General features: G+C 54.0%; 3 protein-coding genes across 3 annotated transcripts; 1 reads left to right on the forward strand and 2 right to left on the reverse strand.

Annotated features, from left to right (window-relative positions):
• Positions 1–336: 336 nt before the first annotated feature.
• Positions 337–1,600, forward strand: ATF4 (activating transcription factor 4). Its single transcript, XM_079714425.1, has 2 exons — positions 337–594; positions 685–1,600. The coding sequence occupies exons 1-2, from the start codon at positions 369–371 to the stop codon at positions 1,515–1,517; spliced, it is 1,059 nt and encodes a 352-aa protein (XP_079570551.1). The 5' UTR covers positions 337–368; the 3' UTR covers positions 1,518–1,600.
• Positions 1,601–4,674: 3,074 nt separating this feature from the next.
• Positions 4,675–8,380, reverse strand: RPS19BP1 (ribosomal protein S19 binding protein 1). The gene is made up of 4 exons (XM_079714705.1): positions 8,287–8,380; positions 7,996–8,124; positions 5,541–5,638; positions 4,675–5,147 (listed from the first exon to the last, which is right to left on the reverse strand). Exons 1-4 carry the CDS (start codon positions 8,336–8,338, stop codon positions 5,013–5,015), a joined length of 414 nt encoding a protein of 137 aa, XP_079570831.1. The 5' UTR covers positions 8,339–8,380; the 3' UTR covers positions 4,675–5,012.
• Positions 8,381–12,083: 3,703 nt separating this feature from the next.
• On the reverse strand, positions 12,084–12,635 carry LOC307060607 (multifunctional methyltransferase subunit TRM112-like protein; the record flags this gene model as incomplete). The annotated part of the gene is made up of 1 exon (XM_079715194.1): positions 12,084–12,635. One exon carries the CDS (start codon positions 12,633–12,635, stop codon positions 12,258–12,260), a length of 378 nt encoding a protein of 125 aa, XP_079571320.1. The 3' UTR covers positions 12,084–12,257.
• Between the last annotated feature and the right edge of the window lie 5,734 nt (positions 12,636–18,369).

Consider the following 18,369-nt stretch of genomic DNA (forward strand, 5'->3'; position numbering starts at 1 on the left):
AGTCACGGGGGGGGCGTGGGCGGGGCCGGGCGTCCAGAGCCGGATTTGGAAGTGCGGGTGGGGCGGCTTCCTCTTCTGGCCGGTGGGGGAACGGCCGGGCGTCCATCTTGTGCAGCCTGATGGACGCGGGGGTGACACGATGGCCCTGGGGCCACGTGGTCCCGATTCTCAACACCGAATGGAGTTCTATTTTGGCCATCTTGCCTCATGGATGAAAAGATGAAATTCACAGGCCAGCTGATCTTTAATGGGACTTGGTTTCTGATTCGTATTCAGGTTTTTCAAGGCATTCAGCAGCAGCGTTGCTGTAACCGACAAAGACACCTTCGAATTAAGCACATTCCTCGATTCCACCAAAGCCTCGCAACATGGCCGAGATGAGCTTCCTGAGCAGCGAGGTGTTGGTGGGGGACTTCATGTCCCCCTTCGACCAGTCGGGTTTGGGGGCTGAAGAGAGCCTGGGTCTCCTAGATGACTACCTGGAGGTGGCCAAGCACTTCAAACCTCATGGGTTCTCTGGCGACAAGGCTAAGGCGGGCTTCTCCGAATGGCTGGCTGTGGATGGGTTGGTCAGTGCCTCAGATAACGGCAAGGGTGAGTGGGCTTCTTTTGTCTGCTGGTGGGATCTGGTGATAGTCTTGTACATTTGACTCATTGGTTCCAACTCTCTTTAATTTTTTGCAGAGGATGCTTTCTCTGGGACAGATTGGATGGTGGAGAAAATGGATCTGAAGGAGTTTGATTTTAATGCTCTGTTGGGTATAGATGATCTGGAAACCATGCCAGATGAGCTTTTGGCCACGTTGGATGACACATGTGATCTCTTTGACCCCCTACTACAGGAGGCTACTAAGGAGCCCCCCCAGATAGTGAACCCAATAGGCCATCTTCCAGAAAGTTTGCCAACAACTGACCAGGGTGCCCCTTTCACTTTCTTACGGCCTCTTCCCCTCTCCCCAGGGGCCCTGTCCTCCACTCCAGATCATTCTTTTACTCTAGAGCTCTGCAGTGAAGTGGTGATCTCTGAAGAAGACAGGAAGCCAGACTCCACTGCTTACCTTATGCTGATCCCTCAGTGCGTAAAGGAAGAGGATGCCCCCTCAGATAATGATAGTGGCATCTGTATGAGCCCTGACTCCTATCTGGGCTCTCCCCAGCATAGCCCCCCTACCTCCAGGGGCTCTCCCAATAGAAGCCTGCTATCTCCAGGTGCCCCTGGTGCCTCTGCCCGCCCCAAACCTTATGACCCTCCTGGAGAGAAGATGATAGCAGCAAAAGTAAAGGGTGAGAAACTAGATAAGAAACTGAAGAAAATGGAGCAGAACAAGACAGCAGCCACTAGGTACCGCCAGAAGAAGAGGGCAGAGCAGGAGGCCCTCACTGGTGAATGTAAAGAGCTAGAAAAGAAGAATGAGGCTCTGAAAGAGAAAGCAGATTCCTTGGCCAAGGAGATCCAGTATCTGAAAGATTTAATAGAAGAGGTCCGCAAGGCAAGGGGAAAGAAGAGGATCCCCTAGTGAGGGTAGTCAGGAGGGTGTGTTGTACATAGAGGCTAGTGCTGAAGCTGTGTGTTTTAATAAATTATTTTGTAGTGAAAGTACTTGTGTAGACTGCTGTGTCTGGTTTCTTGCCTCTGGTAAAGAGCCCAGTCAGTCCCTAGAAGCAGCATTTTGCTGTGGGGTTGGTTGTCAGGACTTGGAATTTAAGCCCAGAGTGAGATTCTTTTTTTCTCTGACACTGTTGGGCTGTATGTCAGGGTCACTGATGACCAGTTGGACCTCCGAGACAGGCAGTTGGGCTAGATCCCCCCTGGTAGTTGGCTGGATGATTTCCCCAGAACCAAAAATTGTTTGACTCGATGTTAACCACCCTTGGGTGCAAGTTGGGGTGGGGAATTTTAGCCTAAGGAACGGTGGCAGAGAAGTGGAGCCTGGGCTCCACCTGTTCCCTCATGATTGTTGCTTTGTGCCAACATTAAGTACCCAGATAAGGCCCCACAGTCTTTGAGCTGGGCACACAAGGGGATTAGGTTTCACTGAAAAGCTGCTGCAATTCTGTAGAGGCCTTCCCAGAAGGGTCTATTCAGGGAAAGATGGCTTCTCAGTTTTTGCTGGAACAAACGGAAGAGCAGGGCCGAAAGGCTGGCTGGTTCCCAGGCTTCCCTGGCTGGCACCTTTGCAAGCTGGAAGGCTGTGTTAACTGCAGTCCTGGCTGGTAACATTTTATTGCAAGATAAGGGAGACATCTTTTGTTGAGCACAAGAGTCTGAGTCCAACCTGGGCAGGTTTCTTCTCTCCTTGTGTCCTTTAGGGCCTGCTGAGGGAGGACCAGTTTTCCATTGTGAAAGACAATGTAGACGAGTGGCTGGGCTGAGGGTGATGCAAATGTGGCACCAGGTACTGTTCTAAACGATGCAGTCCCTGTGGTGACCCCGTCACAGGTCCTATGGCAGAGGGTATTTGGAAGAGTTGTAGAGCCTGCTATTTGAACACAGGGTTATGGGCTTTTGCCTGTTTTGTCTCCTGCGGTGGGGTTGATATTTCCCTGACCTGCTTCCTGATGCCTAATGTGGGGTAATGTGGGAGAAGTAATGGTGGTGGCCCAGATGGGAATGCTTCCCTAAGGCACCAAGGGAGTAGGTGTCACATGTGGACCTTGGACCTGGTGATCTTTTGAGGTCTTAACTGCCCTGAGCTGGGCTTCGAAGGACAGGGAACGTTGTGGACGTAGAATGGGGAGAGCACCCTGAGAAAAAGCCTTGGAGGTGGGGATGAATGGGCACACGGTCCCACCCACCTCTCCAAGAGGGCTCCCTGGCCCCAGCTGTGTTAGAGAAAGTCACCTGATGGGGATCCGCCCAGCTCCTGCAGGAACTTGTTAAGCCTCGCATACACACACACCCTGGTGGAGGTCCCACGTGGCAGCCTGCCCTCCTGCCTCTCCTTTAGGCAAATGTGTCAGCTCCTCCAAACCACCAGAGATAGAGCCGCTCCATCAGGGAAGGCCTCTTCCTCCCAGCCCTCAATGTGGCACCCCAGTGTCCTTTTACTTGGTTCCTGTCCCTTTCCCAAAAGATTGTCAGTCACCAGGTCCGCAGCTCATGGTCAGCACCCCCGTGTGTGGCTCTTGCACCGGCCCCCCTCCCCGGTGGCACATCCTTCCTCCATCGCCAGGACCCGCCTCTCCAGGCCCCCCACCCGCTGCCTTCTCACCACCTGCAACGGAACCGTCCAGGGTGACTGTTAACAGTAGATTCTGGAGCCCCACCCCGACCCATAGGACCAGTGTCTCGGGGGAACGCCAACGCCAGTCATGCCTTGGGGTCACGGACACACACCCACTGGTGCTACTCGGCACAAACATGAAGACTTACTGGAAACTCAAGCAGAGAAGCGCAGGACCCCTGCTCTCACCTCCCGCAGAGGCAGGCCCCTCATTCTACACGTGGGGAGGGGGCAAGAACCTGTTCGTGATGGCATAACAGCAGGTGCGTGCCTGTTAGAAAGGGGCCCTGGTCAGCCGGTTCTTCAGAGAACTGCTGGTGAGAGAGAGCGAGAAGCTGAGGCTGCTGCTTGCTAAGCTGCTTAAAAGAGGAAGGGAATGAGCCTCCAAGGACACCGGAGTGTCTCTCCTCACAGGGGTCACTGAAGCTCAGCAGGTGGGAGGAGAGCTTGGGAAAACAACCCCTCTCCCTTCTTGGAACAAGCCATCTGAGGACGGTGGCGCAATACCGGTTTGGAGTCACGACACCTCCTCTTCTGCCCACCTTGACTTCCGGGATGGCTGGTCTGCTTCCTACTCTCGGAGGCCACCTGCACTGAAGACAGGACAGGCGCCAACTCTGCCTCGGGCAATTCTGTGGTCCCCTCCTGTCCCCACTTGGGATGGAAAGCTGGCTAGTAACCAGGAACAGCCCTGCCGGGGTCTGGCTGTGTGAGGGGTAAAACTTTCCCTCCTCTTGCACGGAAGAACCCATGGCGGGGTCCCTTCAGAAGTCCTCTACCAAACACATGTCCCAAGGAGCCTTTAGGTGTGCAGGGGGTGGCGCTAGGCGAGCCAGACGGAGCCGCCTGGAGGCCTCCAGGGCTCCCTCCCCAGAAGGGACCCCTGGGCTTCTAGGACTTGTCATCAGTGCCACACTGAAGACCCAGGTGGGCAGCACCACCCGCTCACTCGGGCATCTGCTCAACAGCACCTGCCCTGCGCTGCCCCCGCCGGACGCGGCCCGGCCTCCGCCTTCCCCTGGTGGTTGGTGCAGCTCGGGGTCCGGCACCACCCTTCTGCTCGGCAGACCTGCGTGTAAAACCCTGTTTCTTGAGCTCACCTCCTGAGTCGCCCCACTAGTCCCCACCTCCTGTGACAGAGATAAGAGAAACAAAAAGTGGCCTTTGATCCCGCCCCCCCACCCCAACAACACACAAGGGCACAAGCCCTGGGCACTGGGCTGAGGCAGCCATGCTCCCTCCCTCAGCTTCCTCAAGAGCTGCCTTCTCAGCTGGGGCTGCCACCCCAGGGAGAGGAGGACTGCGGGGTCTGCGGATGGGTGAACTGCTCTCCGGTGGTGCCCGCGCTGGGGCTGGGCTGCAGGACTTCTGACCTGGAGCCCTAAGAACCAGCCGGGAGGTGGGGGAGGGAGGGAAGGTTCCTCGGTGCCAGAGGAGGCGGGAGACATCGTTAGAGCAGCACACACAGCCCCTGGGCCACGTTTATTAGAACCCGGAAGCCCACCCAGCGGCCCTCGTCCTATCAGAGGTGTGGTCCCCAAGGGCCCAGTGACAGGCCTCTCCACAGCAAACAGCCCCGAGGCCCTCCTTGGGCCAAAGCAGACAAAACAGTCCAACGTGTTCCTTTCCAGCAGGCACGTGGCACCTCCCGAGCCTGCAGATGTCAGTTCGGGTCTGAGCGAAGGTCCTCCCCTGGGCTTCCAGCTCGCCAGCTCCATGCCAGCCTCCACTCCACGGCTTTCCTGAGCCAGGCTGAGAGGTCCCAGGAGGCCGTGCCCTCTCGGGAGCCTAACTGCCGAAGTACTCCTGCTGGAACTTCTGGAAGTCTTCCTCGGTGAACACGGTGCCCTCGGCCTTCTTCTTCTTCTTAGTCTTGCCCACAGGCCGGTCACAGGCCTTGCGGCCCCGGTCCTGGCGCACAATCTGGGGGCGTGTGAGAGTCAGGAGCCCTGGGTGGTGACTCCCAGACACTTGCAGCCACACAACCTGGTGCAGCCGACCAAGTGCCGCCCTCTCACCTGGCCCTCACACCATCCCAGGACGCAGGGCACGTGGTTTCCATTTACAGAGGAGCCAGCGGAGGCCCACAGGGTTCCCAGGGGAGCAAGGCCAAGCCCAGCCTCCCACCTTCCCCACACTGCTCTCGGCCCTCCAGGGGGAGGCCCCTCACAGCACAGCGGGGTGTCCAGCTCTTAGGAGCCTGGAGGGGGCCCCACCCTCCAGCCTATGCTCACGGCTGAGACTCTCACGGATCCCAGGAACAGCCTCAGTTTTCACCCACCAGGTTCCTTCCCACAGCCCATCCCCCTGACGAACCTGCTGGGTGACGGATTCGGCCACTGGGCTTCTTGCACTAGTCATAAACCTCAGGTTTACTCCAAGGTAACCTCGACGCTCTCGCTTCTGGAACTCAGCTGTGGGTGGCATCATTTCAGATTCACACCCTGGAATCCTTCTGGGTCCCTTCCTGACATCTCCCCACTCCACTCCCACCTCCCATGGCCCTGCCAAAGACCCCGTCGTCCCTTCCCCAGGTCGCTGCAACAGCCTGGGCTCTTCTGTCAAAACCACACTCCACACAGATCCTGCTCAGAGTGCCCCTTGGTTCCACCTGCTCAAGTGATTTACTTAACAAAGGTGGCCTGGGCACTTACTGTGTGTGTGTCAGGCACTGTTCTAGGTGCAAGAGCACAGAGCAGGAAAACAGAACAGACAAAAAGTCCTGCCCTCATGGAACTCCCATTCCGTGGGAAGAGAGATGGTACACAAGGTCAACAGTATTTCAGAGGGTGATCATTTTATGGAGTAAAAGAGAATAGTAAACAGAAATGAGAAATGCCTGGGGGAGGGTTGCAATTCTAAACAGAAGGCTCTGAGAAGGCCTCACTGAAATGAATTCTGAGCAAAGACTGGAGGGAGAGAGTGTGACACTGTGGGAGAAGAGCATTCTGGGTAGAGGGAACAGCCAGTGCAAAGGCTCTGAAGCAGAAATGTGACTAATGTGCTTGAAGAACAGAAAGTGGTTGGACAGAGAGGGGAGAAGCCGAGGAGACGAAGCTGGAAGGAGCAGATCATGTGGGGCCTCAGCAGGCACCGAAAGACTCAGGCTCTCACCCTGGTGGGTGCAGGGCAGAGGAGAGACAGGTCTGACTCAGGATTTTATGGGATCACTTCGGCTGCTATGGTGAGAACAAGATTACTGGGGGAGGGGGCAGTGGAAGGGAGACCAGTTAGGAGGCTTCTGCAATAATCCAGGCAAGAGATGGTGTAGCTCAGACCAAGGTGGCAGCCACAGAGGTGTTCTTTAGGTTGGCCACTGAGGGTTCAGAGAGTCCCCTCAGTCCTCAGTCATGTGCCATGACAGGGTGGTGGGGCGGGGGCTGGGATGGAGGAGTGACCTCCCTCGGGCCCCTTGTGTGCCTGTTCCACACCAGCATCACTGTGGCTCAACCCAGGCTCACTTTCCTGCCTCTACACTTTTGCTCATGCTGTATTTCCTCGGAATTCATAGTTCTTTTAACAAACAACTTCAACACCTTTTATGCACCAGGCCCTGGGGATTCAAAGACACACTAGGAGCTCACCAAGTCCTGCCACAGGTCAAAAACACCCTGCATTCCTGCCCACTCCTGCTCCTCTTCACGTCTGTAGGTCTCGTTAAGTGGCGCCACATCCCCCAAGATACTCCGTACTCGCTGACTCCCTCTTCCTCCATCCTCAGAGCCAATTCACCACTGACGCCATCAATGCCCCCTCCTCACCGCATCTTCCACCTGCACAATTCTCTTATCTCCGCACCATCACCACTGCTCAGGCCATAGCACCTTGAAGCAGTAGGTGGGCTCAGGGCTCTGGAGACACCAGGTGGGCTCAGGGCTCTGGAGACAATCTGCCTGGTTTCTACCTGTACTATCTGGGCAGGGGCCTGTTTCTGCTTCTGTCAAATGGAGGAAATGATAGTGCCGACCTCACAGGGTTGCAGTGAGCAATTACATGAGCAAACATTTGTACGAGGCTTAGAACAGCACCTGGCACACGGAGTATTAATTTTATTTAATGCTCCGTCTCTGACCCTCGTTCACTGTACGTCACTTTGACCAGGCTTCTTCTTTTTTTTTTTTTTTTTGCGGTACGCGGGCCTCTCACTGCCGTGGCCCCTCCCCTTGCGGAGCACAGGCTCCGGACGCACAGGCTCAGCGGCCCTGGCCCACGGGCCCAGCCGCTCCACGGCATGTGGGATCCCCCGGGACCGGGGCACGAACCCATGTCCCCTGCATCGGCAGGCGGACTCCCAACCACTGCACCACCAGGGAAGCCCAGGCTTCTTTTTTCCAAAATTTCAAAGGCAATAAACTTCTTTCTGACTCCGCATATGCCATTCTCTCTAGAATACTCCTCCCCCGGTTCACTCGTATACTTCCATCGGGTCTGGGCTTAAATGTTGCTTCCTCAGAGAAGCCTGATTTGGCCTTTCATTCTAAGTCCCTCTCAGAGCACCACAGTCTTAATGCATAGACCCCATCACAGCAACCATACGCTGATTTTGAAACTCTTCGATGCTTCTCTCCCTACTAGGGCTGTAGACCTTGAAGGCCGGGACAATGTGATTCGTTCACCTCCGTGTTCCCAGGGTCCCGCCGCGCGCCCGTCGCACAGCAGGTATTCTAGAAACTCCGGGGGAACATTTCAAGCCCTCACTCTAGCGCCCCTTCCTCCAGGGCACCGCCCCCCGACCCCGGGAGCAGCGCGTTCAGCCCCTTCCCGAGCTCACCCAGCGCCGATTTGGGCACCTTTCCCTTGGCCGAGTTCCGCAGTTTCTTGGCCTGGGCCGCCTTCGCCTTCCGCGTCCGCTTCATCGGAGCCGCGCTCGGCTTGTTTTGGCCTGGCGCGTCCCTGGGGGCTGTAGGGGTAGAGAGGAACCGACTCGGTTCGGAGGGCGCTCAGGGCTCCCATCCCACCGAGGCTAAGCCCGGTCTGGATCGTTCGCACCCTCGGGGCTCCTGCCCCCAGCCCCTGCCGCCTTCCCGCCCAGGCTGGACGTCTCCGGGAAGAAGCTCCTCACCCTCAGGCACCCCCAAAAGCTCCAAACCCCGCCGCAGCAAAGAAGCCGACATAGCGGTGCTTAGCTCCGCCCACACGCCTCAACTACTTCCGCCTTGGCCGCCCTTGTCGTTTCGGTGGAAACGCGAGCTAGAACAAAAGGTTCCGCAGTGGGCGGGCGGAAGTGCCCACCTTCCTTAGGACGCATGCGTTAGGTTTACCACTGGGCGGGATCTGGAGGCGGGGCCAACGCGCCGAAGGACGCATTTGTCGTCCAATCGCAACCCCACCGACCCTTTGGGGGCCAGGCCCCGCCTTCTCCCGGAAGCCGTCCGCCGCTAGCCCAGCCTGGTGGGTCAGTCCTGTCGCATCAGGCGTCCCCGTAGTGGGCGAGGCCGGGGTCGGGACGGGGTGATAGTATTCTCAATTTATACGAAAAAGGGGAATGTATTTTTGGAAGTATTTTTTCATATACTTCAACCAGAGCAACATATCGCACAGATCTAGTTCGGCATGAGAATCCAGCTATCTTCCATTAGAGACGTTTGCAAAAATGCAAAACAATATCAGTGTTTTCCCACTATTTTGTTTTGTTTTGTTTTCATTAAAATATGTCACTTATGTTAATATGTGGGCTTGTTATTGTTTTAAATGAATTAATAAGTATTTTTTAAAATTCTGTTTTAGTTTCTAACATGGTAACTCTTGTTAGATAGTTACACATACAAAAGCTCTTTGGGATCCTGAATTTTTTTAAGAGTTCTTAGACAAAATAGTTTGAGAACTTCTGGCTTAGAAATTAGTACTCTTCTTGCTGTGGGGAGGAAACCTGTCTGTTCACTGCTCCATCTGCAGCTCCTAGCCCAGTACTTGGCATGCAGAAAGCACTCAATAAATCAGTGGTGAATGAGGGGGAACCACTGAATTCACCGTACAAATATGTTCTGAGATCCTTTTGTATACTTGACACTGCAGAGTGTAAGACATGGAGGTGACTCAGTTGGTCCTTTGTGAATGAAGCTCACTAACCTCCATCAGCTAGTCCAGGAGGGAAAAACCTAAACAGACATTAATAATAACAAACACTGTGTCAAGGTGCTGTCTTAAGTGTTTTACATTTGTTAACTCACTTATACCACCACCGCCCTCCCCTCCTCTGGAGCAGGAACAACTGCTTTCCCCATTTTACAAATGAGGTAACGGGCACAGAGAGGCCAAGGAACCTGTCCAGGTCACAAGGTGGTGTCAGAGCTGGGAATCAAGACAGACAGCCTGGCCTGAGCAGTTATGCACTGCTCTCCAGTGCCAGCCACCCAGGACAGTATTGCTGGGGCTCTGGGTGGGGGTCAGGAGGACTCTGGAGGAGAAGAGGAGCTGGCCATGTGGGAGGGGAGTATCTCAGGCAGGAGGATACTGTAGTGAGGGCATGTCCCTTGGGACAGGAGTGGCCCCAGAGGAGCAAGGAGGGCTGCATGGTTTCATTGGCATCAGGCTCCACGGATTTGCCCTGAGGGTTGTGGGTCCCCTGGAGCTCAGTGATGCTGTCAGACAGGCTCTTTTTCTCCTGCTTCTGAAATAGCCAGATTGTTTTTTAATTTCTTTTATTATCTTCATTTATTGTTTTATTTTAATTTTCTTTTTTTTTTTTGGTTGTACCGAGTCCTAGCTGTGGCAGTAGGGCTCCTTAGTTGTGGCATGAGAACTCTTAGTTGTGGTATGCATGTGGGATCTAGTTCCCCGAGCAGGGATCAAACCTGGGCTCCCTGAACAGGGAACATGGAGTCTTATCCACTGCCCACCAGGGAAGTCCCACTCATTGTTTATTGACTGTTTCCTCACCCATTTCCCACTGTAAACTCTACAAAGGCAGGGATCTTTCTTTCTTTCTTTTTTTTTTTTTTGCTGTATGTGGGCCTCTCACTGTTGTGGCCTCTCCCGTTGTGGAGCACAGGCTCCGGACGCACAGGCTCAGCGGCCATGGCTCACGGGCCCAGCCACTCCGCGGCATGTGGGATCTTCCCGGACGGGGGCACGAACCCATGTCCCCTGCATCGTCAGGCAGACTGTCAACAACTGCGCCACCAGGGAAGCCCAGGGATCTTTCTTTGTTCACTGTTACATCTCTAGCGCCTGGAACAGAGTCTGGCATATAGTAAGGGCTCCATAAATGCACGAACCAGATAGACGAAGGCAGAGATGTCCAGGTGGGATGAGTGAGTCTGCCCCTCAGGAGGGCAAAGGACCAAACTCCACCGTACCTCTTTCTCCTCCCGACCTGGGATGGTCAGAACACGGTCCCCAGGGTGGAGGGACTTTTTGTGTTCCAATGTCCCAGCGAAGCAGTAGATTCCTGCAGCGTCTCTGCCAGGCTCTGGAGGGGCCGAGCGGCCACTCTGGCCACTAGGTGGCGCCGCAGGACAGCTTTCTCGCATGGCGCGGCTCCGCGATCTGGTCCGCCGCCGTCCAGGCAGGGGTGTCCCGAGAATGCGGTCTGGACGCCCCTCGACGTCAGCTGGCTCTTTGCGGCCAGCCCTGCGTGGCCTTGGCTTCCGGCTGTCCCTACCCGCGGCCTTCCAAGACTGAATGGGGAAGCTGAGGCAGAACCACCAGGCTGGGCTGCCCAGCGGGGACATGAGGCTTTCTTCCGGAAAGGTGTGCACATGACAGCTGGGCACTCACTCGCTCAATCCCTTAATAGACAGTGCCTCAGTTTGTTCATCTGTTAAATGGGACTTAGCTCCGTAATAAAGTGGGTGTGAGGAGCCAGTAAGTTAATACGGGTAAAGCTCTTATTACCCGAATAGGGACTGGGTGGGTCAGTGATGTTACAGACAGGTCCGCCCCACTCTGAGCGAGAACGAGGTGCCCGCATATGGGCACCTAAGAAGTGCCAGGCCTGTCTTGGACCCCTGATGGGACAGGCTCTGAAAGGGCAGCTCCCTCCTGCTCTGTCCCTGTCCCTGTGGGGGGTGGAGGGCGGGAGTCGTGAGGTCTCACAGGTGGGTTCCTGTCCTGGTTGCCTGGCTTCAGGGTGCTTTCCTGCTCTCATCCTGTTTCCTCATCTACACGTGGAAACGCTGGGCTCCTGCCTGGCCCTGGCCCTTCTCTGGATGCCCCTCAGTGCCTGCTCAGCCCAGGCCCTTGGCCACACAGAAGAAGCATCACAGTGCGGTGGCCACCTCCCTAGCCTCTGTCGCCCACGTGCCCCATCCCCGTCTCCTTCCTGGCCCTTCTGGAACCAACTTAACCTCACCAGGCCTTGGTGGGGGGAACCCCAAGGCTCAGAGGGAGGTAGGGTCTTCTGCAAGGTCACAGGGTATTTCAAGAACAGAGGGAAAACTAGAACCCAGGTCTCTGAGTCCTGAGCAAGAGCGTGAGTGAGCGTGTGTGTGACCTTTTTGAATTGTGTGTTGGGGGGGACACCTGGGATCTTGTAATTTGCTTGTGCCTCCCCATCTTTCTGTGTGTCTCTGTCTCCTTATCTCTGACTCTTTCCTTCTCTTCCGCAGTCACCATCCCCCCTCCCCCCAAGTTCCTGGCCTTTCTCCACCTTCAAATTGAAAACCCAAATGGAATTTCCAATTGCCTTTTCTGACCGGTGATTGCCTGGCCCTGCGTTACTTCCAAGGCCCCTCTCCCTCCCTCCCTCTCACTTCCTACTCCTGCCATCAGTGGCTTTAAAGTGTGTTCACAAGAGCTCTCAAGAGAAAATCCATTTCTGTGCTGTCTGGTTCTAAATGGACGAGGAATGGGCTCCTTTCGGCCTCTGGTTTCATCACGTCCCTCTCAGGGTCTCTGGAGCTTTCTTTTTTTTTTTTTTTGGTTTTGAACCTTTAATGAGAAAAAAAAATATAATACCGAGCTCAAGAACACCGTGTGTTTGGTGTGTCACTGGACCAAGGGTTGGGGATACACAGGATTGAAGTAGCAAACAGGATATAGGTAAACAAAGATACACACGCTCACAAAATGAAAAACGGGCCTGGCACGCTTTTAAGTCTCAGTTTCCTCATCACTCAGCAGCATGTTGGGGATCCCACGGCTGATGGGGAACAGACGTCCCGACTCTGGGCATTGCAGGGTGCCCTCCAACACATCCACCTCCAGTAGAATGTGGTGCATCTTTCTCAGAAATATCTCGTCATGCTCATATCCCTGAATCGGCTCTTTGGGCACCTCGACCAGATGCAAGGTGTCCGCAGCCTCCAGAAGCGCCGCCCACTCCACTTTGGGTATCATACGAGCTACGAAGTCGGGGTTGAACTCCACAGGGCTGATGCGGACCTCGGTGGCCTGGAGGCGCAGGGGGAAGCCACGGGACCCCACCCCCCGCACATGCGAGCTCAGCAGGTTGTGGGTGAGCAGCTTCATGTCGACGCTACGCGCTCTCGCTGGAGCTTTCTTTTCTGAGAGGTGATGCTCATGTCTCAGGTCTCATTTCCTCCTGACCAGGCTGTCACCAGGCAATCACTCCTCCTCAGTCCCCCCGGGTGGGGGAGGGCACCGTGGGCAGAGGGAAGGGTTGGGAGATGGGCAGGGCTGGGGGAACCCCCAGGGGGCTGGGACTGATGCAGGTGCTCTGGGCTTCACAGACTGGGCTCCCACAGCTGTGTACCCCAAAGCAGGCCACCTTCTTTCTCCAGACCTGTTTCCTCCTCTGGGCTTTGAGAAATATTGTCCAGCCCTCCTCCCACGGCTGAGGGTGGTGGGGGGCCCAGAGCTCCTGGCTCCGGGGTCCTGAGGTCTGGAGGGAGCATGTGTTCTAGAGCCAGGCTGTGTAGGTTCCGATTCTGGCTTTTTCATTCACTAGCTGTGTGACTTTGGGCAAGTCACATAACCTCTCTGTGCCTTGGTTTCCTCATCTGTATGTTGATTATAATAACGGTCCCTACCTTGCAGGGTGGCTGTGAGGATTGAGTACAAAGTATATACTTGGAACAGCACGTTGGGCACAGAGTAAGCACTATATGTTTGAAAATAAAGGATTGCCATGTGGGCCAGCAGTGTGCCCGTGGGACCTGTGTCCATGTTTGTGAGTGTGACCTGCACATGTATGTAGCTGCTGGACCTCCATGCTCTTGTGACCAGCACAAGGGGAGAGTAATGCTCAAGCACCTGGAGTCAGCGTGTCTGTGTTCACATGCAGCCTTTGCCACCTACCAGCTGTGTGACCCGGGGAAAGCCTCTTCTGGGGGCTGGTGGTGTCTCCCTCAGGGGTATGTGCAGGGGGAGGGTGCAGTGGGAGTTTGCATGGCATGTCCTCATCACCAGGCCTGGCACTTAATCATCTATTCACTCAATAAACATCTGCTGATCCCATACTAGGTGCCAGGCCATGTGCAGGGAAGTGGATTTTAGGTGAACAAGGGATCTGGGTCCTGTGCTGCTCACACACTCGTGTTACACTCTCAGCAGGTGTGAGCCTTTTCTGCCTCTTGAGGGCCTGTGTTTGTGACCCCAGGGTTTGTGGAGTTTAGGGTGGTGCCCACAGACAGTCCCCAGGGACAGCAGCCTGTCTGGGGGTGTCCAGGCAGAGACAGAGTAGCTTCTTTTCAACGATTTGAAAAGACAAAATTGCTGGCATGACTGATTTTAAGAACTTAATAAAGACACAGGAAGAAGCTGCTAGAAATTCTCCACGGAGGTCTGGGGTCAGAGAGTGACTCTGGGTGGGGAGTCAAGGGTGGAATATTTTTAAGGGCTCAACGCTGACCAGCCAAAGGCACAGCTCTGCCACTAAGCTGCTGTGTGACCGTGGCACATCCCTTGGGCCTCAGTTCGCCCTGGGGTGAGATGGGAGGAGTCCCCTAGCCCTGCCAGGCCCCCAGGGCCACTGAGAGGTTGTGAGGTTACAGGGAGAGGAAGGGTGAGCTTGGAAGAGTTAGGGAAGGACTTGAGGGGCCCTCAGCAAGCCAGCACCCCTGCTTCCAGCCAACTCTTGCTCTGAGACCTCACCACCACAGAGGGGGTCAATTTGGGAGTCCTTGGGCAGAGCAGACCTTGGGGACTTGTCCTCGCTGTGAGATCCTGAATAAGTCCCTTCTTTGCTTGGGGCCTCAGGGTCCCCTTCTGGGCAGTGGGGACAGACACCAGGAGTATAGTGGTTGTGAAAGTGTCAGAATAGGGCTCTGGGTGGAGCAGAGGGTGAGTAGTCGGAGGGGGCGGTTCTGGCTCCCCCAGGGACTGGGAAGGATTCGGTCCCTTCCAGCCTCAGCTTTTAAATTCTAATTACATCCCCATTAAAATGCAAATTTCCAACAAACACCCGGAATGGAGGCCGTGTTGTCATGGCAACTGGAGTCTGAGGTTGGGGAGAGGGGAGCTGGTCCCCGTCTCCTGAACCTTCCTGACCGAGCTGGGGCCTGCCTGGGAGCCCCACTTCTCCCCCTCTCAGAACTCCGAGCATTTCATCCGCAGCTTGGGGGTCTCCTGTCCTGAGGCTCGGTCTTTAGGGGAAGCTGGGTAACATTGCTGAAATCATTTCCCTTCTTGGCCTCAGTATCTCCATTTGCGAATGGGGGATATAGGCCTCTCTTGCAGGGTCATCCTGGGGATTCAGTGATTTAACGTGTAGGACATCAGGGAAGGGGGCGTCTGCCCTCCAGATGCAGTTCCAGGGTACTTGATGAAGCCATGGCCTGGACCCTTCCCCATGAAGAATAAGGTGTCTCTTGCCCTGGAGTTCTAGCCTCTGCTCCATCCCTGAGCCAAGAGCCAAAAGAGTGAGAGTGACCTTCAAGTCCTGTGTATGCTCAATTCTTCAGGTTGGAGCTTCCCTTACACTAATACTGTAACCATTTGACTCTTTTTTTTTTTTTTAAACATCTTTATTGGAGTATAATTGCTTTACAATGGTGTGTTAGTTTCTGCTTTATAACAAAGTGAATCAGCTATACATATACATATATCCACATATCTCCTCCCTCTTGCATCTCCTTCCCACCCGCCCTATCATCCCACCCCTCTAGGTGGTCACAAAGCACCGAGCTGAGCTGATCTCCCTGTGCTATGCGGCTGCTTCCCACTAGCTATCTATTTTACATTTGGTAGTGTATATATGTCCATGCCACTCTCTCACTTCATCCCAGCTTACCCTTCCCCCTCCCCGTGTCCTCTATGTCTGCATCTTTATTCCTGTCCTGCCCAGAACCTTTTTTTTTCCGTTTTTTTTTAGATTCCATATATATGTGTTAGCATATGGTATTTGGTTTTCTCTTTCTGACTTACTTCACTCTGTATGACAGACTCTAAGTCCATCCACCTTGCTACAAATAACGGAATTTCGTTTCTTTTTATGGATGAGTAGTATTCCATTGTATACATGTGCCACATCTTCCTTATCCATTCATCTGTCGACGGACACTTAGGTTGCTTCCATGTCCTTAGCCATTTGACCTTATGCTGTTCTTTCCTTGCGAGGGGGACATGGGTGCCTAAAAAGTGGTGGGGGGATCTCTCTATCCCCAGTGGATCTGAAAACAAGGGAGGATAAACAGAAAGAACTTTGGGAAGGGAAAAGAGCGCTGACCAAAGAAGCAGGAAGGGATGACTATATGGAGGGAGAAGTTGTTTCCCTTTTTGCCTCTGTTGCTAGGAAGCTCAGGTTGGATAGCATTATTACCGTACTGTAGTAATAAATGTAACTGATTACATTATTGTATTACATTACTATATTATTCAACTGTAATGTGTCCATTTCAACTTTCTAATATATCTAGCTCATTCCTGTTCCCTAAATGATTTCTAATCTTTTATTTCACTTTCTAAGAAATCCTCTTTAGAAATAGCTGAGAGTATACATGATAAATTAACAATTATGACAGAGAGAGAAAGAATGAGCATGGGCTGTTCTGTGCAAACCTTTCAGCTCCTGAACTTCTGGGTGATTGTGGCCTTATGCTAAGTGCTGGGAGGGGAAGACAGTGGTGGGGAGTAACGGCTGTAAAATGCGACTGATGATTGATTTTGAGTTCTTGATGCTAAACTGGTAAGATTGCATCCCTGCAAGAACAAGGGTGGGGCTCTAGGGGCTGGTTTTGGAGGGGCCAGATATTGAACAAGACAGGGGCTCAGTTCTCAGAAGTGGCCAGAGAATGTGCATTAACTCTCTTACCAATCATGACTGGACAGTGCTGGTGTTTACATCAGCTCCCCTACCTCTACCGCTGCTTCCTTTGCAATTAGATAGGGTAGGAAATTAGTTCTGGCTGATGGAGTGTTGGTGGAGGGGATGATGCCACTCTGGGCCTGGCCTGGCTCTTGAAAGCATCCCTTGCAAGCTTCAGCTCATGTTTCTTGCTACCATGACCTTGGTACATTATACCGTGGATGGCAGAGGATGGTCCAGTTGAACTGTGACACAGATAAGCAATAAACTCTTTTTTTTTTTTAAGTAAATTTATTTATTTATTTATGGCTGCGTTGGGTCTTCATTGCTGCATGTGGGCTTTCTCTAGTTGTGGTGAGCAGGGGCTACTCTTCATTGCGGTGCGCAGGCTTCTCACTGCGGTGGCTTCTCTTGTTGTGGAGCATGGGTTCTAGGCATGCGGGCTTCAGTAGTTGTGGCTCACGGGCTTAGTTGCTGCTTGGCATGTGGGATCTTCCCGGACCAGGGCTCAAACCCATGTCGCCTGCATTGGTAGGTGGATTCTTAACCACTGCGCCACCAGGGAAGCCCAAGCAATAAACTTTTGTTGTTATAGTTTTTATAACTCTGAGATTTCAGGATCGATTTGTTACCACAGCACAGCCAGTCACATCCTGACTAATACACCTCCCAGTTTCCCTCCTGGCAGTCCCCAGGAGCCTCCAGGAGGTCAGGCTGGAGGTCTGGAATGACCTGTGTCATGTGAAGGTTATGAACAGAGGCAGAACGAGAAGGCTTTGTCATGGCTTCAGGGTCCTGCGTCTGCTTGGTGGTGAAAACCCTGGTCCCCTGCAGGCTCAGGCTTCAAGAATGCAGAGGACGAAGAAGCCTGGAGCTGGAGCTTCAGGCCTATGGGTGTACTGAGACTTTGGCCAGGCCTCTGGGGCTTCTTCAACCACAGAGGAGGAAGCCCCAGGGTCCTGAGATGCTCAGAGTGGAGCACTTAGAGAGGAACAAGGGTCAGAGGCTGGGGCTCTCATTGCACTCCCGTGCGTCCTTGCCCTCAGCCCAGGAGAGGCAGCCCTCTTTGATCCTCTTTGCCAATCCATGAAAAGAGAAGGTGTGAACTGTCTGACTCTCTTCACCCAACACAAGTGGAGCTGAGGGTGCAGGGGACAGGGGCTGGGCGGGTGGTGGGGACGTCCCTGGACCCCAGAGCCCCTAATTGGGTGTGTCCTGAGAGGATGCCTCCCAGTCAGGAGCCTGGGATCAGGAGTCAGATGTGGCCAGAGGGGAATCGCAGGATCTCCCAGAAGGAAGCAGAATTGTTAGAGATTTGCACCAATAACTCCACCAAGGACCCACAAGAGGGGCCAATTCATTCCATCCCAACCCAGCTGGTCCAACCCAGCCAACAGTCCCAGAGGGTCTGCTTTTGCCCGCTTTGGAGACACAGAGAAGGAAGGGTCTGTCCCCACCACCATCAAGGAGCCTGGTGGGGAAGACAGGTGACAGTGCCCCTTGGCTGTGTGATTAGGGCTGGCAGGCCTGAGGAGAAGGGCTGGGAGTGAAGGGAGCATCTGTTAGAGGCCTTCTTCTCTGAGGGCAGGACTGGCTACCTATTTGTGGATCCCAGTGCAAAATAAAAGCACGGGGCCCCTTGTTCAAAAATAATTGAGATGGGGGAACTTCCCTGGTGGTCCAGTGGCTAAGACCCCACGCTCCCAATGCAGGGGGCCCAGGTTCGATCCCTGGTCAGGGAACTAGATTCCATGTGCCGCAACTAAAAGATCCTGCACACCGCAACGAATATCCCGCGTACCGCAGTTAAAGACCCGGCACAGCCAAATAACTAACTAACTAAATAAATAAATATTAAAAAAAATAACTATTAAAAAATAATTGAGATGGTGAGCTGAGAGCAGAGCATTGAACTAAGCCTGAGGCCCTTCCGGGGGCGGGGGGAGGGGAGCCCCGTGGGACTGTGCCCGTCACACCCCAGTGATGTTGCCCTGCCCT

Source organism: Hyperoodon ampullatus (assembly GCF_949752795.1).
Source record: "Hyperoodon ampullatus genome assembly, chromosome: 11".
NCBI classification, from domain to species: domain Eukaryota; kingdom Metazoa; phylum Chordata; class Mammalia; order Artiodactyla; family Ziphiidae; genus Hyperoodon; species Hyperoodon ampullatus.

Coding starts and splice junctions, on each gene's coding strand:
- RPS19BP1 (XM_079714705.1), bottom strand. CDS start 8,338: ATGTCGGCTTCTTTGCTGCGGCGGGGTTTGGAGCTTTTGGGGGTGCCT. Junction 8,125..8,286: donor GCTTTTGGGGGTGCCTGAGG/GTGAGGAGCTTC, acceptor CTACCCCTACAG/CCCCCAGGGACGCGCCAGGC. Junction 5,639..7,995: donor GGTGCCCAAATCGGCGCTGG/GTGAGCTCGGGA, acceptor TGCCACCCACAG/CTGAGTTCCAGAAGCGAGAG.
- ATF4 (XM_079714425.1), top strand. CDS start 369: ATGGCCGAGATGAGCTTCCTGAGCAGCGAGGTGTTGGTGGGGGACTTC. Junction 595..684: donor TGCCTCAGATAACGGCAAGG/GTGAGTGGGCTT, acceptor AATTTTTTGCAG/AGGATGCTTTCTCTGGGACA.